This window comes from Mandrillus leucophaeus, unplaced genomic scaffold (genome assembly GCF_000951045.1).
Source record: "Mandrillus leucophaeus isolate KB7577 unplaced genomic scaffold, Mleu.le_1.0 Scaffold402, whole genome shotgun sequence".
NCBI lineage: Eukaryota > Metazoa > Chordata > Mammalia > Primates > Cercopithecidae > Mandrillus > Mandrillus leucophaeus.
The window spans coordinates 311,528-336,031 of NW_012104277.1; the positions used below are offsets into that span (position 1 = coordinate 311,528).

The 24,504-nt window shown below is 39.4% G+C and overlaps 1 protein-coding gene and 1 long non-coding RNA gene across 3 annotated transcripts in view; one reads left to right on the top strand and one right to left on the bottom strand.

Moving 5' to 3' along the window:
- Nucleotides 1–24,504, top strand: part of CASC4 (cancer susceptibility candidate 4) — a 122,208-nt gene that overhangs the window by 88,715 nt on the left and 8,989 nt on the right. Inside the window, exon 9 of one of the 2 annotated variants that reach the window (XM_011992079.1) lies at nucleotides 20,031–20,198. The exons of the other annotated variant lie outside the window; for it this stretch is intronic. Coding sequence (XP_011847469.1) covers nucleotides 20,031–20,198 — 168 coding nt within the window. The remainder of the gene's footprint in view (nucleotides 1–20,030; nucleotides 20,199–24,504) is intronic. 2 annotated transcript variants of the gene reach the window in all.
- The window catches only part of LOC105548178, a 26,151-nt gene continuing 21,142 nt past the window's right edge, over nucleotides 19,496–24,504 (bottom strand). The window contains exons 4-5 of the long non-coding RNA XR_001007351.1: nucleotides 22,457–22,532; nucleotides 19,496–20,083 (exon numbers count right to left, since the gene is read on the bottom strand). This is a non-coding gene — a long non-coding RNA (uncharacterized LOC105548178). The remainder of the gene's footprint in view (nucleotides 20,084–22,456; nucleotides 22,533–24,504) is intronic.

A 24,504-nucleotide genomic window follows, 5' to 3' on the forward strand; every position in this document is an offset into this window, starting at 1 on the left:
TATGCAGCCATAAAAAAGGATGAGTTCGTGTCCTTTGTAGGGACATGGATGCAGCTGGAAACCATCATTCTCAGCGAACTGTCACAAGAACAGAAAACCAAACACTGCATGTTCTCACTCATAGGTGGGAATTGAACAATGAGATCACTTGGACATAGGAAGGGGAACATCACACACCAGGGCCTATTTTGGGGAAGGGGGAAGGGGGAGGGATAGCATTGGGAGAGATACCTAATGTAAATGATGAGTTAATTGGTGCAGCACACCAACATGGCACATGTATACATATGGAACAAACCTGCACATTGTGCACCTATACCCTAGAACTTAAAGTATAATAAAAGAAATATATATAAAAAATAATATATATATCTGACACATATATTATATACATATGATATGTTTATAATGTATACATGTATATACATACATACATTATATACATATATTCTGTTGTGCTCAGGCAATAATAATAGTTTACTATATATTATATACATATGATATATACATAATGTATACATGTATATACATACATACATTATATACATATATTCTGTTGTGCTCAGGCAATAATAATAGTTTACTTAGGTCTCCTCTGTTATTGTCTAGATCATGTTGTATTTTCTCATTGTAACTGTCATTATTGTTACTATCTTTTTTTTTCCCAGTTATTTCCTGTTCCTCCTACTTTGGGTGTTCCTTTAAAAGTATAGTCCTCAGAACGAAATTACTGGGTCAAAGCACTTGACTAGCTTTATAGCACCTTTTAAATAGTGTCCGATTATTCTCTAGTACAGTTTTACAGTGTCACTGGAGTTATTTAAGTTTAGTGGTTTCTCTGTGGCCTGGCCACATTGATTTTTATCGTTTTTATAAGGTATTTAGAATATAATGTTTCCTTAAAAATGTTTTAATAAGCATTTGTCCTGGTGGCCTATTTTTATGTGAGTAATTTTATTGTAATTATTTCTTGGTATATAATCTGTGCATCAGTTTTGACCACTTAGCCTGAGAACTTTGTAGATTGGTTATATTTATTTGTATCAACTCTTTTCTTCTTCTTTTTTTTTTTATTTTTATTTGAGACAAGGTCTCGCTGTATCACCCAAGCTTGGAGTGCAGTAGTACAGTTGTGGCTCACTTCAGCCTTGACTTCCTGGGTTCAAATGATCCTCCCTCCTCAGCCTCCTCAGTAGCTGAGACCACAGGCGTGTGCCATCACACCTGGCTAATTTTAAAATTTTTTTAATAAAGATGAGGTCTCACTCTGTTGCCCAGACTGGTATTGAACTCCAGTGCTCATGTGATCCTCTCACCTCAGCCTCCCAGAATGCTGGGATTACAAGTGTGAGCCACCATGCCCAGCCCCATATCAAATCTTTATAGATAATTCAGATTTATCACAATTTTCCTCTTACATTGTCTTTCCTGATATAAGACTTTCTTATGCTTTATCATGCAGAAGTTTTTTTAATTAAAAATAATTTTTTGTTGTGGTAAGTTACACGTAAAATTCACCAAAATGTACAATTCAGTGGCATTTAGTCCTTTCACAAAGTTGTACAAACTATCACCACTCTAATTCCAGAATATTTTCGTCACCCTGAAACAAACTCTGTACTCTCCTACCCATAGCACCTGACAACTACTAACTTGCTTTTTTCTCTCTGTCTATGGAGTCACCTATTCTGGATATTTCATATAAAAGGAATCATACGACTGGGCGCAGTGGCTCATGCCTGTAATCTCAGCACTTTGGAAGGCCAAGGTGGGTGGATCACAAGGTCAGGAGATCAAGACCATCCTGGCCAACATGGTGAAATCCCTTCTCTACTAAAAATACAAAAATTAGCTGGGCATGGTGGTGCATGCCTGTAATCCGAGCTACCTGAGAGGCTGAGGCAGGAGAATCACTTGAACCAGGGAGCTGGAGGTTGCAGTGAGCCAATGAGATCATGCCGCTATACTCCAGCCTCGTAGCAGAGAGAGACTGCATCTTAAAAAAAAAAAAAAAAATGCCGGGCGTGGTAGCACACACCTGTAATGCCAGCACTTTGGGAGGCCGAGGCGGGCAGATCACGAGGTCAGGAGCTCGAGACCATCCTGGCTAATGCGGTGAAACCCTGTTTCTACTAAAAATACAAAAAATTAGCTGGGCGTGGTGGTGGGCGCCTGTAGTCCCAGCTACTTGGGAGGCTGAGGCAGGAGAATGGCCTGAACCCAGGAGGCGGAGCTTGCAGTGAGCTGAGATCGCGCCACTGCACTCCTGCCTGGGCGACAGGGTGAGACTCCGTCTCAAAAAAAAAAAAAAAAAAGAATCATACAGTATGTGGCCTTTTGTGTCTGGCTTCTTTTATTTAGCATAATTTTTTCAAAGTTCGACCATGGCGTAGCATGTAGCATGTATCAGTATTTTATTTCTTTTTATGGCTGGATAATATTCAGTTGTATGGATACATTTTGTTTATTCATCTGTTGATGTACATATGGGTTGTTTCTACATTTTGGCTATCGAATAGTGCTTCTATGAACATTTATGTACAAGTTTTTTTGAATACCTGTTTTTAATTCTTTTGAGTATGTACCTAGATGTGAAACTGCTGAATCATATGATAGTTCTGTGTTTAGCTTTTTGAAGAAGTGCCAAGCCGTTTCCACAATAGCTGTACCATTTTACATTCCCACCAGCAACGTATAAGAGTTACAGTTTCTCCACATCCCCTTCCTTCCTTCCCTCCCTCCCTCTCTCCCTCCCTTCCTTCCTTCCTTCCCCCCTCCCTCCTTTCATTCATTCCTTCTACCATGTATTACATATGAAGTGATATTTCCTTGTGGTTTTTATTTGCATTTCACTAATGACATTGAGCACCTTTTCTGTCTACTTTTTGGCCATTTGTATATCCTCTTTGGAGAATTGTCCTTTCAAGTTCTTTGCCTTTTTTAAAAATTTACTGTTAGAGACAGAATCTAGCTTTGTCACCCAGGCCAGAGTGCAGTGGCACAGTCATAGCTCACTGCATCGCTCAAGCAATCTTCCTGCCTCAGCCTCACTAGTAGCTATGGCTACAGGTGTATCCTACCAGGCCTGGCTAATGTATGTATTTATTTTTTAGCTTTTGTGGAGATGGGGTCTTGCTGTCTTGCCCTGGTTGGTCTCCAACTCCTGGCCTCAAACAACTCTCCCATCTTGGCCTCCCAAAAGCACTGGGATTATAGGTATGAGCCACCGGGGCCCAGCCCTTTGCCCATTTTTATATTGGGTTATTTGTCTTGGTTGTTGAATTTTAAGAGGTTTTGAAAATGTATTCTGGTTACTAGACCCTAATCAGGTGTATGATTTGCAAATGTTTTTGCATAGTCTATGGGTTGTGTTTTCATTCTTGATAGTGTCCTTTCATGCACAAAATTTTTAATTTTGATGAGGTCCAATTTATCTGTTTTTTGTTTTTGTTCATACTTTGAGTATCATATCTAAGAAACCAGTGCCAAAATCACGGTCATGAAGATTTCCCCTTGTGTTTTGTTCTAAGACTTTCATAGGTTTAGCTGTTATATTTAGGTCTTTCATCCATTTAAAGTTAGTTTTTGTATATGGTTTGAGGTAAAGTCTAACTCAATCCTTTTGTATGTGGATACCAGTTGTCCCAGCAACATTTATTGAAAAGACTCTTCATTTCCCATTGAACAGTCTTGGTATCCTTGTCAAAAATCTATTGACCACAGATATATGGGTTTATTTCTGAATTATAAATTCTGTTGCATTTATCTATATGTCTCTCCTTATGCCAGTATCATACTGTTCTCATTGCTATAACTTTGTGGTAAGTTTTGAAATTGTGAATTATGAGTCCTTCAACTTTGTTCGTCTTTAAGATTATTTTAGCTATTCATGGTCCCTTGTAATTTTATTGTAGGATCTGCTTTTCCATTTGTACTAAAAAGGCAGTGATATTTTAAAAGGAATTTTGGCTGGGCACAGTAGCTCACACCTATAATTCCAGCATTTTGTGGGGCCAAGGCAGGAGGATTACATGAGGTCAGGAGTTCAAGACCAGCCTGGGCAATGTAGCAAGACCCTATCTTTACAAAAAATTTAAAAATTAGCCTGGCATGGTGGCACAAGCCTGTAGCCTCTGCTACTGTGGATGCTGAGGTGGGAGGATTGCTTGAGCCCAGGAATTCAAGGTTATGGTGAGCTATGGTTGTTCCACTGCACTCCAGCTTGGGTGACAAAGTGAGCCCTGTCTCTGAAAAAATAAAATTAAAAAACTGGCCGAGTGCAGTGGCTTATGCCTGTAATCCCAGCACTTTGGGAGGCCAAGGCAGGCGGATCACTGGAGCCCAGGAGTTTGATACAGCCTGGGCAACGTGGCAAAACCCCGTCTCTACGAAAAATACAAAAACTAGCCACATGTGGTGGCATGCACCTGTAGTCCCTGTTACTTGGGAAGCTAAAGTGGGAGGACTGCTTGAGCCCAGGAGGCAGAGGCTGCAGGGAGCTGAGATTCTGAGATTGTGCCATCATTGCATTCCAGCCTGGGCAGTGGAGCAAGACCTTGTCTGAAAAAAAAAAAAAAAATTAAAGGAATTGTGTCGATTCTGTAGATCACTTTGGAGAGCACTGCCATGTTAACAATATCAAGTCTTTCAATCTATAAATATGGGATGTCTTTCCATTTATTTAGGTCATCTTTAATTCCTTTCAGCAGTGTTTTGTAGCTTTTAGTGCGCAAGTCTTGTGCTGCCTTGGTTAAATTTATTCCTAAGCATCTTATTATTTTGATGTCATTGTAAATCGAACTGTTTTCTTAATTTTGCTTTTAGACTTCTTGCTAGTGCATGACTGATTTTTGGCCTGGCCCAGTAGCTCATGCCTGTAATTCCAGCATTTTGGGAGGCAGAGGCGAGCGGATCATCTGAGATCAGGAGTTCGAGACCAGCCTAGCCAACATGGTGAAACCCCGTCTCTGCTAAAATACAAAAATTAGCCGGGTGCAGGGACAAATGCCTGTAATCCCAGATACTCGGGAGGCTGAGACATGAAAATCGCTTGCACCGGGAGGTGGAGGTTGCAGTGAGTCAAGATCACCATACTGCACTCCAGCCTGGGTGACAGAGTGAGACGCTCTCTCAAGGGGAAAAAAAAGAAATATGACTGATTTTTGTGTGTGTTGATCTTGTATCATGCAACTTTATACAACTTGACACAAAAGGTCTTTTTTTTTTTTGAGACGGAGTCTCGCTCAGTCGCCCAGGCTGGAGTGCAGTGGCGTGATCTCGGCTCACTGCAAGCCCCGCCTCCCAGGTTCACGCCATTCTCCTGCCTCAGCCTCCCGAGTAGCTGGGACTACAGGCGCCCGCTGCCACGCCAGTCTAATTTTTTGCATTTTTAGTAGAGACGGGGTTTCACCATGTTAGCCAGGATGGTCTCGATCTCCTGACCTCGTGATCCGCCCGCCTCGTCCTCCCAAAGTGCTGGGATTACAGGCGTGAGCCACGGCGCCCAGCCAACACAAAAGGTCTTTAGTTGTATATATTCATGCATATCTATCTAGACTCTTATGATGATTTTAATTTATTTTATAGAAAATCATTTCTTTTATAAAAATCGTTTCTTCTATCTGGACATAAATATACTATTCTTTTTTTTCTTTTTTCTTTTTCTTTTTTTGAGATGGAGTGCAGTGGCGCAGTCTCAACTCACTACAACCTCTGCCTCCTGGGTTCAAGTGATTCTCCCACCTGGCCGATATGGTAAAACCCCATCTCCACTAAAAATAAAAAAATTAGCTGGGCTTGTTGGTGCATGCCTGTAATTCCAGCTACTCTGGAGACTGAGGCACAATAATCACTTGAGCCTGGGAGGCAGAGGTTGCAGTAAGTCAAGGTCACACCACTGCACTCCAGCCTGGGCAACAGAGCAAGACCCTGTCTCGAAATAAAAAAAGAAAAAAAAGAAAAAAAAACCAATCATTAGTATTCTTGTGTTTATTCAGCTTTGCTTTCCATAGAGTAAAAACTATTTAGTCATAAGAAAAATTTATTTTATTTTAGTTATTTAAGAGACAGGTGGCCTGGCACCGTGGCCCATGCCTGTAATCCTAACACTGGGAAGCTGAGGCAGATGGATCGCTTGAGCCCAGGAGTGCAAGACCAGCCTGGGCAACATGGTGAAACCCCATCTCTACAAAAGATACAAAAATAAGCTGGGCATGGAGGCATGCTCCTGTAGTCCCACCTCCTTGGGTGGCTGAGTTCGCAGGATTGCTTAAACCCAGGAGTTAGAGGCTGCAGTGAGCCATGATTGTGCCACTGCACTCCAGCCTGAGCAACAGAGCAAGACCTTGTCTCAAAAGAGAAAAAAAAAAGAGAGAGAGAGAGAGAGAGAGACAGGGTCTTGCTCTGCTGCCAGACTGGATTCAAACTGCTGGGCTCAAATCATCCTCCTACCTTAGCCTCCTGAGTAGCTGGGATTTATAGGCATGCATCACTGAGCCCAATGGAAATTCATTTTTAAGTACAGTTTTGCTTTATAATTTTCTTCTTTTTTGACTTACAATTTTTCTTTCTTTCATTTAACACTTGCCAAATTTGTATATGTAAATCATTATTCTCAAAAATTTCAGTGTGGCTGGGCACAGTGGCACATGCCTGTAATCCCAGCACTTTTGGAGGCTGAGGCAGGTGGATCACTTGAGGCCAGGACTTTGAGAGCAGCCTAGCCAACATGGTGAAACCCTGTCTCTATTGAAAATACAGAATTAGCCAGGTGTGGTGGTGCATGCCTGTAGTCTCAGCTACTTGGGAGGTTGAGTGGGAGGATTGCTTGAATCCAGGAAGTGGAGGTTGCAGTGAGCAATGATCATGCCACTGCACTCCAGCTTAGACAACAGAGTGAGACCCTGTCTCAAATAAATAAATAAGTAAATAAAAAATAAAAGCACTTGATACTCTGTAGGTACAAAATAACATGCTGTTAGACAAAAAGTTGAAATTTTTATTGAAAACACTTTTAGAAAAGGAGGGGAAGTTCTTAGACTTTATATAGTTATCACCACAATTGTTTTGTTTTTTGAGACAGGGTCTCACTCTCGCACCCAGGTTGTACTGCATTAGCACGTTCATAGCTTACTACAACCTTGACCTCCTTGGGCTCAAGGGATCCTCCCACCTCAGCCTCCTGAATAGCTGGGACTACAGGTGTGTGCCATCATGCCTGCTAATTTTTGTATTTTTGCAGAGACAGACTTTCACCATGTTGCTCAGATTGGTCTCAAACTCCTGAGCTCAAGCAGTCCTCCCATCTCGATATCCCAAAATGCTGGGATTACAGGCATAAGCCACCATTCCTGACCTCACTACAAATTTTTTGGCAGCTTTAACTCGTTATTTTTGTTTTATAGTTTAATATATCATACTTATATTGACATATTTATAAAGAGCTGCGTATTTTTATAAATTTAATTTTGTATTACCACATCATGCAAAAGTGGCTAGAACATTTTGGGGTATGTTTCACCATATTTGGAAGATGTATTTGGGTTAGTTTAATTTAAACTTTAGAATGTAGGCTATGTGGTGACACAAAATACAGTGTAGGGATACTTTAAAGAAATAGACATCTTCCAAAATAGTTGAAACTGAAAATCCAGGCGAGGCCCACCTGTTTGCCAGTTAGGAAGGACGTACCATTTGTATTTAGAAGCTTTGAACAGAGATAAGAATTTACTTCAAATGTCAGCTCCCATATGGAAAGTCACAAGGGTGGTTACTCCAAACAGTAGGGAGTGATTGTTGATCAAACTACTTCTCGTATTGATTTTTCTGTATAGCAGCAGGGTTTCATTTATTTAACAGTGGTTGTTAATCATTCTCCCAAGCAACATTGGAGAGGCAAGCTAGTGTATCACAGAATACCTGATCTTCCTTTACATATAGAATTATTATTATTATTATTATTTTTTGAGACGGAGTCTCACTCTGTCGCCCAGGCTGGAGTGCAGTGGCGCAATCTACGCTCACTGCAAGCTCTGCCTGCCAAGTTCACCATTCTCCTACCTCAGCCTCCCGAGTAGCTGGGACCACAGGTGCCTGCCACCATGCCCAGCTAATTTTTTGTATTTTTAGTAGAGATGGGGTTTCACCATGTTAGCCAGGATGGTCTCGATCTCCTGACCTCACGATCTGCCCATCTTGGCCTCCCAAAGTGCTGGGATTACAGGGGTGAGCCACCGCGCCTGGCCTACTTATAGAATTTTTAAAAGTATTTTCCAATCTCTAGTCCAGATGGCTTAATGAGTTCGCCATTGACATAGCCACCCAGTGTATGAGATAGCAGACCATGGACATAGCTGACCAAAAGAGAAGTTACTTGGAAAGTTATATTGAGATACTCAGCAAGAATGTAGCACACTGTGGCAAAGAGACAGACAGATATAGATACCAATGTGTTATATGTCATATGTATATATGACAGAGATGTTATGAGAAATAGAAGATGTATGTATGTTTAATAGAGGTTTTAAGAAGAGATTGGAGGAAATGGTGGGTAATCAGTACTTGAAAGGAATTTTGAAGAAAGACTTGAGTCTTCAGGTTGAATGTATCTGCTAAGTATTAGGATAAATGAAGAAAATTCTTGCTTTTAGACATTGTAACGAAAACTTGAGAGTATGAAAAAATAAACGAAAAAATCTTAAATGATACCAGAAAACATAGATTCCAGGCTGGAGTGCAGTGGCGCAATCTCTGCCCACTGCAACCTCCACCTCCTGGGTTCAAGCAATTCTGCCTCAGCCTCCCAAGTAGCTGGGATTGTAGGCATGAACCACCATGTCTAGCTAATGTTATATTTTTAATAGAGACGGGGTTTCTCCATGTTGGTCGGGCTGGTCTCGAACTCCCAACCTCAGGTGATCTGCCTGCCTCAGCCTCCTAAAGTGCTCGGATTACAGGAGTGAGCCACTGCGCTTGGCCCCCTGTTCTAAGGTCCCTCATCCCATTTATGAGAGCCTCATCCCCCTAATGGCCTAATCACCTCCCGAAGGCCCCATCTCTTAATACCACCACATTAGGGATTAAGCTGCAACATGAATTTTGGAGAGGACACATTCAAACTGTGGCAATTATTAGTTACCTAAATTGGCTCATGAAGATTTGAAAACTTGAATAAACCAATAATCATTAAATAAGTTGAACAGATATCAAAAGTTCCCCCTTTACCTCAAAAGAGACTGGTAAAAGTTAATGAGAGTTTAGCTTGATTACTAATGCAGGGTCACTGTATGAAATCAAGCAAACCAAAAAGTGGTTCTTTGAAAAGGCAAGTGAAATTGGAAAGACCGGCCGGGTGTGGTGGCTTACACCTGTAATCCCAGCACTTTGGGAGGCTGAGGCAGGCGGATCATGAGGTCAGGAGATCGAGACCATCCTGGCTAACACAGTGAAACCCCGTCTCTACTAAAAATACAAAAAATTAGCCGAGTGTGGTGGCAGGCACCTGTAGTCCCAGCTACTCGAGAAGCTGAGGCAGGAGAATGGCGTGAACCCGGGAGGCGGAGCTTGCAGTGAGCCGAGATCATGCCACTGTACTGCAGCCTGGGCGACAAAGTGAGACTCCATCTCAAAAAAAAACAAAACAAAACAGAAATTGGAAAGACCGTCAGCACACATTAAGACAGAGATGACACAAATTCTCAATAACAAAAATGAAAAAACATCAATATAGATCCTACAAATAATATTAAAGGACACATAATAAGAGGTATTATTAATTTAATGCCAAAACATTTGCAAAGTTAGATGAAATGGCCAATATCCTAGAAAAGCACTTCTGTACAAAACTGACACAAAAAGATAGGGAAAATCTGAATAGTTCCATGTCTATTAACATAATGAATCTGTAAATTAGTATTTTGGTACCTAAATGGTTTCATTGGTGAATTCTTAATTAATTAATTTATTTATTTCATTTTTGAGATGGAGTTTTGCTCTTGTTGCCCAGACTGGAGTGCAGTGGCGCGATCTCGGCTCACCGCAACCTCTTCCTCCGGGGCTCAAGACATTCTCCTGCCGCAGCCTCCTGAGTAGCTGGGATTACAGGCATGCAGCACCATGCCCTACTAATTTTGTGTTTTTATTAGAGATGGGATTTCTCCATGTTGGTCAGGCTGGTCTTGAACTCCCAACCTCAAGTGATCCTCCTGCCTTGGCCTCCCAAAGTGCTGGGATTACAGTGTCAGCCACTGCACCCAACTGGTGAATTCTTTCAAACATGAAAGAATACAACCAATGTAACATAAACTTTCAGAGAATTGAAAAGGAAAAAACACTCCCCAACCCATTTTATGAGACCAGCGTAAGTTGGATAGCAAAACTAAGAATATTATGAGAAAGAAAAATTATGGCAGTTTCTCTTATTAATATAGATATAAAAATCCTAAACAAGGCCAGGTGCATTGGCTCACACCTGTAAATCCCAGCGCTTTGGGAGGCCAAGTCAGGCGGATCACCTGAGGTCAGGAGTTCGAGACCACCCTGGGCAACATGGTGAAACCCTGTCTCTACTAAAAATACAAAAATTAGCTGGGCACCATGGTGCACGCATGTTTTCCCAGCTACTCAGGAGGCTGAGGATGGAGAATCGCTTGAACCCGTGAGGCAGAGGTTGCAGTGAACCGAGATTGTGCTACTCCAGCCTAGTGACAGAGCGAGACTCGGTCTCAAAAAAAAAATTCTGAACAAAATATTAGCAAGTCAAATCCAGAGATAGATAAAAATTATACACATGATGACCATGTTGGATTTAATCTGAAAATTCAAGGTTGTTTAACACTTGAAAAGCGATCTATATAATTTACCAAATTAATTGAACAAAATATATGAGGAAAATCATCTCAAAAGATGTAAAGAGAGCATTTGAGGAAATCCATGCATTTATGATAAAACAACCAATTTTAAGCAAAGGAATATTAGAAAGTAATTTCCTTAATTCGATAGAGTATTTTAAGCATCCTATGACAAATATCAAATTTAATGATTAATTCTCAAAAACCTTCCCCTTGAGATCTAGAAAAGGATACCCACCATCATCACTTCCATTCAGCTTTTCACTGTAGATTCTAATCAATGCAGTAAAGCACAGAAAAGGAAATAAAGAGTATAGAGATTGGAAAGGAAGAAATATAACTGATAAGCTAATATTATTTGTAGACAATATGATTTTATATGTAGAAAACTCAAAACAATTTATAAACAAATGTATTTAGCAAAGTCATTACATGCAAGATTTATATACAAATTATATTTCTGTATATAGCAGCAATAAACATAGTGAAACTTTTAAAAAGAAACTTTTCAATAGCATAAAAACATCAGATACCTTGAAAAGTTCTTACAAAAGATTTACAAGAACCTCTATAAGCCACAAAATATTGTTGACAGAAATTAATTAATATATAAATAAATCCACGTCCATGGATTGGAATGCTCATTGTTTTAATTATGTCAATTCCTCACAGATTAATCTAGAACTTCATTGCCATCCCAAGTATAATCCCAGCAGGATTTGGGGGTTTTGGGTGGAATCTGATAAGCTGACTCTAAAATGTGTATGAAAACTGCAGAGGAATAAGAATAGCCAAGACAATTTATAAGAGTAATAAACTGTAAAGACTTCCACTATCAGATATGAAGATTTATTATGATGCTTTTTTTTTTTTTTTTTTTTTTGGAGACAAAGTCCCGCTGTATCGCCTAGGCTGGAATGCAGTGGCGTGATCTCAGCTCACTGCAACCCCTACCTACCACATTCAAGCGTTTGTTGCCCAGGCTGGAGTGCAGTGGCACAATCTTGGCTCACTGCAACCTCCACCTCGCAGGTTCGAATGATTCTTCTCCTTCAGCCTCCTGAGTAGCTGAGATTACAGGTGCATGCCACAACACCCGGATAATTTTTGTATTTTTAGTTAGAGATGGGGTTTCACTATGTTGGCCAGGCTGGTCTTAAACTCCTGACCTCAAGTGATCCACCCACCTCAGCCTCCCAAAGTGCTGGGATTACAGGCATGAGCCACTGTGCCCGACCTACTGTGCTATTTTATACAAGGGACTTTAACATCCATGGATTTTGGTATTTGTTGGGGTCCTGGAACCAGTCCTCACTGCATACTGAGGGAGGAACAACTGTATTCACCATAAATCACTTTGTAGGATCAATTGACCTCATCAGTCTGGTACATAATGGCCCAGGCCTCACGCATACAAAAACATTTGTAAAGCAGAATATTTCGTGGGCTCAGAGGTTATCTCTCAGAATCCAGCCAAGGGCCACTCCTGAAAACAAAGCTTTCTTTGGAATGTACAGGGTTTGAGCAACCACGACATACATTGCATCACAACAGGAGATACATTCTGAGAAAGGTGGTTTTTAGTTGATTTCATCATTGTGAACATCATAGACTGTACCTACACAAATCTAGATAGTATAGGTTTGCCTTGGAAATGGGGAGATGGTAAGGTTGTTCAGATGCTGTTAGGTATAAATTATAGCTACCATACTTCTTTCATTTCCTTGATTTCTCTTTACCTTCCACAAGTCCAGTAAATCAGTCAATAGATTGCTTCCTGTGCCTACTATATGCAGGGCCTATATATACCTTGAGATAGAAATGTGGTCTTTTTGCCCTAATATGTTCCTGATAATGAAATGGCCAGTCAATAGTTTGCCTACAATTGTTTTGTGTATAAAGCCTGCAGTAACATTTTTGTTACAGTTTGTATACCCCAGCCTCCCATCTCTCATGATGATAACTCATATCTCAACAGATTATAAGTCATCACGTGTCATTTACCTTCCGGATACTTGAAATAGTCACAACTCTAGGTATTAAATTGAATAATGCAAGATAAGTTGAATGTGTTAACTACCAAATGAATAAATGAAATGATAGTGAATATTACCAATAGGTGGCTAGAAAAAAGAGGTTGCCGTCCTTAAACTTTCTTTTTCATTCTCTCTAGGTTTATTGTAACTAGATCTAATAGTTTCATTTTGCTTATAATAGTGGCAATATAATAAATTAATGACATAAAAATATAAACTTAAAAATAAAACAGTTGAGAAATTGAAACCCATAAATGAACATTGGACTAATGAAGCAAAAGTGACTCATCTTGATGTTTCCTTTGACTTATAGTACAGAATTAAAATATACAGCCTAGTTTTTCTTGATTGAAATACCCTTTTGTGATTAAGAAATGTTATTATCCTCTTATTTTCTACTGGTTTTTATTTTTGAACGTGTTTCTATTTTATTTCACCAACAATTTAAAACTATCTTTAGGGCCAGGTGCGGTGGCTCATGCCTGTAATCCCAGCACTTTGGGAGGCTGAGGTGGGCGGATCACAAGGTCAAAAGATCAAGACCATCCTGGCCAACATGGTGAAACCCCATCTCTACCAAAAATACAAAAATCAGCTGGGTGTGGTGGCATGCACCTGTAGTCCCAGCTACTGGGAAGGCTGAGGCAGGAGAATCTCTTGAACCCGGGAGGCAGAGGTTGCAGTGAGCTGAGATCACGCTATTGCACTCCAGCCTGGCGATAGAACAAGACTGCGTCTCAAAAATATAATATAATAAAATTTAAAAAAACTATCTTTATTTACCAAAGACTGCCAAAGTCATATGAACTTCAAAAGCATGCAGGCTAGTTATTTAATTTATGAGTTCATTTATTTATAGGTCAGTGATACCATGTAGATAGTATACAAACATACATGTGTACCTGTACACATAATACAGACAGACAAAAGTAAAGACTTTACAACTTTGATTTTAAAATTTTAGCCATGAGGCCTGGTGTGGTGGCTCATGCCTGTAATCCCAGCACTTTGGGAGGCCGAGGTGGGCAGATCATTTGAAGTCAGATGTTCGAGACCAGCCTGGCCAACATGGTGAAACCTGGTCTTACTAAAAATGCAAAAAAAAATGTAGATGGGTGTTGTGGTGTACCCCTGTAATCCCAGCTACTGGAGAGGCTGAGGCAGAAGAATCGCCTGAACCCAGGAAATGGAGGTTGTAGTGAGCTGAGATTGCAACACTGCACTCCAGCCTGGGTGACAGAGTGAGACTTCATCTCAAAAAAAAAATTTTTTTTAATAAAAAATAAAATTTTAGCCACGAGAAATGGCTATATTTGCTTTCTCAGTTAACATTTGCTTTCTCATACCTTCCCAATAAAACTCACTAGTTTAAAAGGATAGTTGTAGTCAAAAGTATCAAACTATGCCTTTGTAAATTGAAAAGGTTAAAGTTTATCTATTCCACATGACCGAAGCTCTTACTGAATTTCTTCTCTACTACTTTCTGAAGTTTGTAGTCTGATATTTGAGATGTCTTACAGAATGTCTAGCATTCTGTGTGAAGTTTTATTGTGTTTTTTAATGTGAATTGAAAAGTGCGTTAAATTTTCACCTGATTAGGTGATGTGGAGCATGTGAAGTTAGACCAGATGGTATATGAATTAAAGTAAAATGTATGAAAAATTACTTCATATGCATGCAATATATGCTTATTATATATTTAATATACTTTAGCTCACTTAGCTCAGAAAAGGAATTTAAATATTGAAAATAATCTTTTACAATTTTTCAAACTTAATACAGCTCAAAGACTTTCAATAGCTAGTGGGTGTGTTGTTTCTTTGTGTTCTCATGTTTAAACTATTGGGATGAAGCTATCTTGTTGCTGATAATCAAATCATTTTCAGCTGGCCACCAGAGTGAACATAATATTCAAGTGCACAATTGAATTTTGCAACAATATAAGGAAATACGGGATCCAAACTAAATATAATTACTTTGTTACTCCACTAGCTGGGCACAGATTTAACAGTTTTGTTACTGAGCAGCAGAATTGTACTGAAGGTTGTAAAAAGTTGAAATGCCTCAGAGATGAAGTCTGCTATTTAATTCCTGTTAAGACACATCATAAGCCGGGTGTGGTGACTCACACCTGTAATCCCAGCACTTTGGGAGGCTGAGGCTGGCAGATCACAAGGTCAGGAGATTGAGACCATCCTGGCTAACACAGTGAAACCCCATCTCTCCTAAAAATACAAAAAATTAGCCGGGCGTGGTTGGGCACCTATAGTCCCAGCTACTCAGGAGGCTGAGGCAGAAGAATGGCGTGAACCCGGGAGGCGGAGCTTGCAGTGAGCCGAGATTGTGCCACTGCACTCCAGCCTGGGTGACAGAGCGAGACTCCATCTCAAAACACACACACACACACAAACACACACACATATCATAGATTTATACCATCAAATGATAACTTTGCCCTCATTACTTTTTTCTCTTCTTAAATATTGTCATTCCCCAAGATCACTTCCTTGACTTATAGCTATTTTCTGTAAATATTTATTTCCTAAAATAAATTATATTCTGATAGTTTAACCGATCACCTTGAAATTTATGAGTTTTAAATCTACATGCTTATCTCTCACTTTGCACCTAGATTCTAGATCCATATAACCATGTGTCTATAAAACATTTTCATTTGGATGTCATACTGTAGCTCCAAATTCAGTTTATCTAAAGCAACATTTGCTTTCTCATACCTTCCCAATTTGGGTATAGGTAGCATTAACTGTAGTTTCCAGACTAGGATTTGGAATAATCCTTTGACTCTTTCTGCTCTATTATGTCATATATTCGTTTTGTCATTTTCAAATGTATCTGATTCATCAGTTTCTAACATTTCCTCCATCTTCCTAGTGTAAGTCCTCATAGCTTCTTACCTAAATAGCTACTGGAGATACAGTAAGGCATAAGGCAGATCAGATTTCTGTTCTCAGGGAGCTTAAAAGAAATCTTGACTACTGGTTATTGCCTCCTACATAATGTTCAAACTCACTCTATCAAAAGGAAGCCAACTGAAGCCACTGTCTCCATGTTCAGATGTTACTTTCTAGAGCACTATGCAATAGCACACATACCATCACTTCCTAATTTGTTTACTTATCTGTTTTCCTTACTATACTCAGTTATAGGAGATGAAGATAGGATGTTATTTTTGCTTTCTATTTTTATTTTTGAGACAGAGTCTCATTCTGTCACCCAGGCTGGAATGCAGCAGTATGATCATAGCTTACTGCAGCCTGAAACTCCTAGGCTGAAGGCTCCTGAGTAGCTGAGATTACAGGTGTGCGTCACCATGCCCAACTGTAGATTTATGGTTTATTTTTGTATCACAGTGCATAGTGCAATACCTATCACATACATCAGTGAACCATGGATGGATGAAGTAGCATTGTAGATACTTCCATACACTTTGTCATTGGATTTAAACAGTGACCACAAGTGAATAGAGGAGACTTTTTTTTTTTTTTTTTGAGACAGAATTTCACTCTTGTTGCCCAGGCTGAAGTGCGAATAGAGCAATCTTGGCTCACTGCAACCTCTGCCTCCCAGGTTCAAGCCATTCTCCTGCCTCAGCCTCCCAAGTAGCTGGGATTACAGCCACCTGCCACCACGGCCAGCTACTTTTTTGTGTTTTTAATAGAGATGGGGTTTCTCCATGTTGGCCAGGCTGGTCTCAAACTCCTGACCTCAGGTGATCCACCCACCTTGGCCTCCCAAAGTTCTGGGATTACAGGCATGAGCCACCATGCCTGACCCTGTAATTATCCTTAATTTGCTTGTTGAAACTTACTCTTTCTCATATAAATACAGTCAAATTAATCTTTTCACTGTCTTCTAAATACCCCATCTTTGTTCTTACCTGTTCTTTCAATGCTTCTTTCTTTCCCTGTCATAGTCTAATATAATCGCCTTCTTTTTGAAACTTTCCCTTCTCTCACATTGATACGTTGCTCTTAAATGTTGAATAAGTTAGCAGTCTGTTATATTGATCAATATTATGCATTTTTGTCTGTACCATTATATTCATTCAATGTTTAATGCAAAGTTTGTCTGATCTCCTTATCCTGATTGGCAACTCTGTGTAGTTGATTCTGTGTTTTTCAACTTTTGTTGTCTGTGAGAATGTTGGAAGCCCAGTATTAAAGGTTAGCTATAAATATTTCTCCAAACACGATGATTCTGTATATATGATAGCACAGATCACTATTTAACAAAGGGCAATTGTGTCATTATTCATTCTTGTTGATACGTTTATTATCTCTGAGTATCACTGTAATTATAGTATTAAAATTTTGACTAAATTTAGGCTAGGCAGATCATCAAACACCTAAAAAAAGGAAATTTTACATTGTTCTGTTGGAATATTATAGTAGGTACAAGTGGGACATTTCTTTATTCCATGTCTGACAATATTAGTAAATGATATATATTTTTTTAGTACCTTGTCTTAGCCTAATTTTTTGAGTCTTCTGTATTTCATAACTTTGATTTTAAAATGAAGGCCGGGCGTGGTGGCTCACTCTGTAATCCCAGCACTTTGGGAGGCCGTCTCAAAAAAAAAAAAAAAAAAAAAAAAAAAAGGGAGGGTGTGGGGACAACAGGAGACTGAAGTAATTGGAGTAACTGGGGCCAATAAAAAGAGCCCCAGTTTGGGAGGCGGGCAGATCACCTGAGGTCAGGAGTTCAAGACCAGCATGGCCAACATGGTGAAATCCCGTCTCTACTAAAAATACAAACATTAGCCGGTCGTGGTGGTGGGCGCCTGTAATCCTAGCTACTTAGGAGGCTGAAGCAGGAGAATCACTTGAACCTGGGAGGTGGAGGTTGCAGTGAGCTGATATCGGGCTACTGCACTCCAGCCTGGGCGACAGAGTGAGACTCGGTCTCAAAAAATAAAAAAAGAAAAAGAAAATATAGATTTCTGTAAATCTCTTTTTACTGCTTATATTGACATCATTTATTTTATTATTCAAAAAGAGATAATAATACTCATCAAAATGTTTGATTTATAATTAGGAGACAGAGTATTTTCTTACAAATAGCCTACCTATTCTCCTGTATGTTTCTTTTCTCTAACTCTATTTCATCCACTTTTCTATTTATTTAATGATTTTCCTGATGGACTCTTTACCCAACAATTAGAAATACATTGGCTTGATGATGTGATGAACCATCTGTAGAATCGACCAGTACCCCCATAATTCTATTTGTACTTAACCTTTCTTTCCAAGCAAAGGAAGCTGTTAATTTTTTTCCGGAGTGTTCCATTGCAATGTAAATTTTACTTATTTATTTATCTATTTATTTATTTTTAGAGATAAGAGTCTTGCTGGGGTGCAGTGGCACAATCGTAGCTCACTATAACCTCAAACTCGTGGCCTTAAATGATCCTCCTGCATCAACCTCCCAAGTAGATAAGACTACAGAAACCCGGCTAATTTTTTTTTTTTTTTTTTTTTTAAAGAGAAGAGGTCTCACTCTGTCACCCAGGCTAAAGTGCAGTGGCAATATCCTAACTCACTGTAGCCTTGGACTCCTGGGCTTAAGCAGTCCTCCTACCTTAGCCTCCTGAGTAGCTGAGACTATAGGTGTGGACCACCATACCCAGCTAATTTTTGTATTTTTTGTAGAGATGGATCTCACTATGTTACCCAGGCTGGTCTCGAACTCCTGGGCTTAAGCAATCCTCCCACCTTGGCCTCCCAAAGTACTGCTATGACAGGCATACGCCACTGCACCCAGCCTGCAATGTAAATTTTTGAAATATATTTTTAAAAATTTAGACCTATCACAGAAAGTTGTTAAATTTCTAAGTCTCAAATTCTTGCATTATTAGGAAGTTAATTTTATGGATTAAAATAAATCTACTTTTATGCTAAGTTAAACTTAATGTCTAAGTATAGTTTTAGTTGTACTTGCATTTCTAATTCAGATCCTAGTGTGCCTAACTTTTTTATTTTCAATGTCTAATTGTTGAATAGTTTTCTACAGTAGGTATTATGTCTATTTATCTTCTTCTTCTTTTTTTTTTTTTTTGAGATGGAGTCTTGCTCTTGTCACCCAGGCTGGAGTGCAATGGCACAATCTCGGCTCACTGCAGCCTCTGCCTCCCAGACTCAAGCAATTCTCCTGCCTCAGCCTCTTGTGTAGCTGGGATTACAGGCACCTGCCACCAAGCCTGGCTAATTTCTGTATTTTTAGTAGAGATGGGGTTTTACCATGTTTGCGAGGCTATTCTCGAACTACTGACCTCAGGTGATCCACCCACCTTGGCCTTCCATAGTGCCGGGATTACAGGTGTGAGCCACTGCACCAGGCCTGTCTTCTTGATTTCTAATGGTTATGAATGTGGACAATATAATGGCCTGATATAGGTCAGTTTTCTTAAGATTCCATTGACTTTTTTAAAAATCTGGCTTAGGAAATGAGAAGAGATACACCAGAATTACTTGAGGTTTTTTTTTTTTTTTTTTTTCTTTTTTTTTTCTTTTTTTTAAACCACTAGGGATTCTGATGGCTTACTTTCTTTGCCATCCCTTTTTGGAAATCCAAATGTACACCACCATACCTAGCTAAGTTTTGTATTTTTTGTAGAGAAAGGTTTTGCCATGTTGCCCAGGCTGGTGTCAAACTCTTGAGCTCAAGCGATCCACCCACCTCAGCCTCCCAAAGTTCTGGGATTACAAGCGTGGGCCACTGCACCAGGCCTAGATTTTCAAATTTTAAATATGTATCTCATCTAGTAATAAAATAATGTATTCTCCTAAAATGTTAATTTAGACACACTTATATTGCAGAAGTCATTGGTTATTATGAAAACATTCCTAAAAATGATGCCCATTTCTTTAAGAAATCATTCAAATCTTCAGTGGCAAGCACTAAAATTAACACAAAAGAGAAATTCTTTTTTAAAGAGAAGTTATGTATTTTCAGAGTCTTCGCTCTTACATACTTTTGTCTTGGATAACCTTCACAAAATGTATCCTTTTATATCCAGTACCCCAAAAGTTGCCAGGTTTCACTTGTCTACTTTCTGGTCTGCCTTCAGTATAGATTCCTTCTTTTCTTCTCTCTTTACTCTTGAATTAATCCTCTACCTACTTCACAGGCCGATTCTTTGATGAGAATGAATCCCCTGTTGATCCGCAGCATGGCTCTAAACTGGCGGATTATAATGGGGATGATGGTAACGTAGGTGAGTATGAGGCAGACAAGCAGGCTGAGCTGGCTTACAATGAGGAAGAAGATGGTGATGGTGGAGAGGAAGACGTCCAAGGTGAGCGTGGGCCTGGCCTCCATGCTATAACCGTGAAACCCACCTCTAAGTTTTTTGGTTGAATTTGTGTAGAATTTTCCCTACCTATTAGTGGCAGTGTAACCTAAATTTTTTTTTTCTTCTTTGAGATGGAGTTTTGCTCTTGTTGCCCAGGCTGGAGTCCAATGGCGCGATCTCGGCTCATTGCAACCTCCACCTTCCAGGTTCAAGCGATTGTCCTGCCTCAGCCTCCTGAGTAGCTGGGATTACAGGCATGCACCACCACGCCTGGCTAATTTTGTATTTTCAGTAGAGACGGGGTTTCTCTATGTTGGTCAGGCTGGTCTCAAACTCCTGACCTCAGGTGATCCACCTGCCTCAGGCTCCCAAAGTGTTGGGATTACAGGCGTGAACCACTGCGCCCAGCCAACCTCAGTATTAATACGAAGAGGTTCTGTGCAGTTTTTCAGTTTTATTTTGAAAACTGTTTTATAATAGTGGCATTTGTAAATCTGTAAATCATTTTAATTTTTTAAAATTTGGTTATCATGTGTATTATTGATATAGCTACAATTTAAAACTTAGAATCTTCAGAAATTTTAGAATTAAATTGTTTAAAATGACTCTAGACTACCTAAGGCAAATGCTCCTAGAAAATACACTTTTCCAATTTCTCATCTAAAGACATTTCATTACAAATATTGCCCAGGTAGCTTTTTCGTTATAAGGAAAGCCACAAAGGGAATGGTCTTCTCCACACTGAAGATAAGATTATTTCACCACTGACACAGCAGAGGAAGGCTAATTTTGAATTTTTTCTGAGAGGCTTAAAATTTATATTTAACAATCAATGTGTGAAGATTTGTTTTATATTTATTACACAGATTCAACATATTTTTCTTATTCACTGTGTTACTTCTGCTGAGCATTTAACTTAATGAAAGTTCAGAATCTACCTGTGTGCATGCAGCCCTACCCATGCATGCATATCAGAGTGTTTTTCTCTTTTGCAAGTTTTTAGGCCAGTTTTCTGCCTGCTTATATTGTTTAGTAGTATTTGTGGAGCTATTTCTCTTTTCTGTAAAAGTTGATTGTGACCTTAGTGGGTGATACGTTAAATTTTTATGTGATGCATGGAAATTTTTCATCATAACATGCTTGATTTCTTCCTTACCTGTTTTTAAAGTAATTAAATTTTTATTTAGGCTTATGACAAGCATTGTTTTTATAAAACCCAGAAGAAAATGTAGTTGTTCTACAAAATTATATGGTTTGTAGAAAAAAGGGAAACTAGAGACTCTGACTTCTACCTAGGCACTGTTATAATAGTTCATTTAGTTTAGGAAAATTATGATTACTGGGGATAGAAAAGAGATTAATATGTGCTAGGAGTTATATAAGGTTATATTTATAAGAATTTCTCAAACACTTTTTGGTAATATTGATATTGATATACATATAACCTTACAATATTATGTACTTTTTCTGTAATCTCATCCTTTTTTCATAAATTTTATCTTTTTTTTCTCATTGCTTTTGTGATTTGTTTGGATTATATTTGTTTGCAATTATTTATAATGTTTTAAGGTTTTTTCATGCATGTATATCATATCAGCAATTAGATTGTAAGCTCTTGGAGGGCAGGAATTTTTATTTATTTTGCCTTCCATTTTGTTTGTATCCTTTTCTACCTTCATGCCCACCTCCCACAGTACTTTGCGCATTACCCACCCGCCACAGTACTTTGCACATTGTCATTAACTGATAATTATATGCTTTTCTCATTGAGCTTTTATTCTTATAACTGTGACTAGGGTAATAACTCTTTAACTTCTGGTCTTATAAGCTGCTTGGTTTACACTTTCAATATTCTCTAATTTTTTTAAGGGCTTTTTCATCTCATTGGATAATTTTGAGATTTTTATTATAATGGTTTATCTCAGTCTTTGTTTTCAGTCATTTCTTATATTTTGTGTATCTTAAAGTTGATAATTGTCACAAAATTTTGATTTAATATTTGTATGGGTTTCAATCTATTGTACGTAAATTTATTTTCAGTGCCTTCTCTCTCCCTCTCTTGTACTCTTGTCCTTCTTCCTCCCCTGGTTCTCACTGCCACCTTCTACTTCAAGTCCCCAAGACCCTCATGTTGTCCTCCCATTCCTTTCACAAGAAAATAGATTCTAAGGATTGAAGAAATGACAAAAGATGATGTCCTCAGTGAAGTAGAGAAGGGGTTGTTACCTTTTTGGATTTCCCTGTTTGCAAGTTAATCTTACTGGAACTGAGTGTTGCCATTTACCATTTCTTGTCTCATTCTGGCATTCTCTAGATGATAGTGGCAGGATAGGGCACCTATAAACGGGACCAAGAACAAAAAGATGCAGGAACATCAGCTCCAACAAATAAAGAGGGCTAAGTAAGGAATACTGAGGAGACTTAAATAATTGGTGTTTGTTTGTTTGTTTGTTTGTTTGTTTTTATTTTTTATTTTTTCAGACGGAGTCTTGCTCTGTCACCCAGGCTGGAGTGCAGTGGCGCAATCTCGGCTCACTGCAAGCTCCGCCTCCTGGGTTTACGCCATTCTCCTGCCTCAGCCTCCCGAGTAGCTGGGACTACAGGTGCCCACCACCTCGCCCGGCTAGTTTTTTGTATTTTTAGTAGAGACGGGGTTTCACCGTGTTAGCCAGGATGGTCTCGATCTCCTGACCTCGTGATCCGCCCGCCTGGGCCTCCCAAAGTGCTGGGATTACAGGCTTGAGCCACCGCGCCCGGCCTAAATAATTGTTAACATGTTTCCAGGGATTCTTTTTTTTTAATTGAGATGGAGTCTTGCTCTGTTACCCAGGCTGAAGCTGAATCTTCCTGTTGTAGAGTTGATTTTTTTTTTTTTTTTTTTTTTGAGACAGAGTCTCATGTCATCCAGGCTGGAGTGCAGTGGTGCAATCTCAGCTCACTGCAACCTCTGCTTCCAGGGTTCAAGCAATTCTCTTGCCTCAGCCTCCCAAATAGCTGGGACTACAGCCGTGCACCACCATGTCCATCTAAGTTTTGTATTTTTAGTAGAAATGGGGTTTCACCATGTTGGCCAGGCTGGTTTGAACTCCTGACCTCAAGTGATCCACCTGCCCCAGCCTCCCAAAGTGCTGGGATTACAGGCATGAGCCATCACACCTGGCCATCCAGGGATTCTTTAGGTATATTATTGACTGTCCAAAAAGTAGGGAGAGGTAATTATGGCTGTTCCCTAATTTATCAACAAATTGGATTCCAAGTGTTCATTACTGTGCCAATGTGGAAATAATGGTTGCGTTCCCAGTACGGTTTGCACTTGTAGCCAAAGTAGGCAGAACATAGAGTAGAAAAAAACATTAGTCGGCCAGGCACAGTGGCTCACACCTGTGATTCCAGCACTTTGGGAGGCCAAGGCGGGCGGATCACCTGAGGTCAGGAGTTCAAGACCAGCCTGGCCAACATCTCTACTAAAAAATACAAAAATTAGCTGGGCGTGGTGGCAGGTGCCTGTAGTCCCAGCTACTCAGGAGGCTGAGGCAGGAGAATTGCTTCAACCCGGGAGGCAGAGGTGTGGTAAGCCGAGATCGCACCATTGCACTCCAGCCTAGGTAACAGAATGAGACTCTGTCTCAAAAAAAGAAAGAAAGAAATAAAAAAAATTAGTCTAGAATCAAGAGATAGTCTGTGTATTGCTTTTCAAGTCACTTAAACTCTCTGGGCCACAATTTCTTCATCTGTATGAAGACTGCTGAATTAGAATACATGATCTTTCTCAGTTTTAAAATTCTGTGGCCACATTCAAGTTGGAATCACTATATATATAACACAAGTATTATTAGAAAATATGTTTCAGATTTCAGGATGTCTGAAACAGATCTATTCCCAAATCCATGAAAGAAGGTAGAAACTTTATTGCCACCATTGTGACTCTACAGCGAAAGATAACAAAAAATGAAGCACACACTTAATGTTCTATTGATAGGGGCTGCTCTCTGCTCTCTAGTAGTAGGAGTAGTTTCTTAAGTTGTGAGGTCCCTAGGATTAGAGATTCCAGCTGCAGGATAAGATTCTGGCTTCACCTAAGTATACTCTGGCTTTGGTCTCCAAAATTGTATATTATGAATTGAGGCTTTGGCAGCATATCTGCCAGTAGGGAGCTGAAGCATTCCAGCCTTATCTCTGATACCTGTTCATTACATTATTAATCATTGGGGTCAGCACTACTTGTAGAGTGTTTTGTAGAATTAAGTGAGGCCTAGTTTTCCTGTGTTTACAATTATTTATATATATAATTATACATATAAATTATATA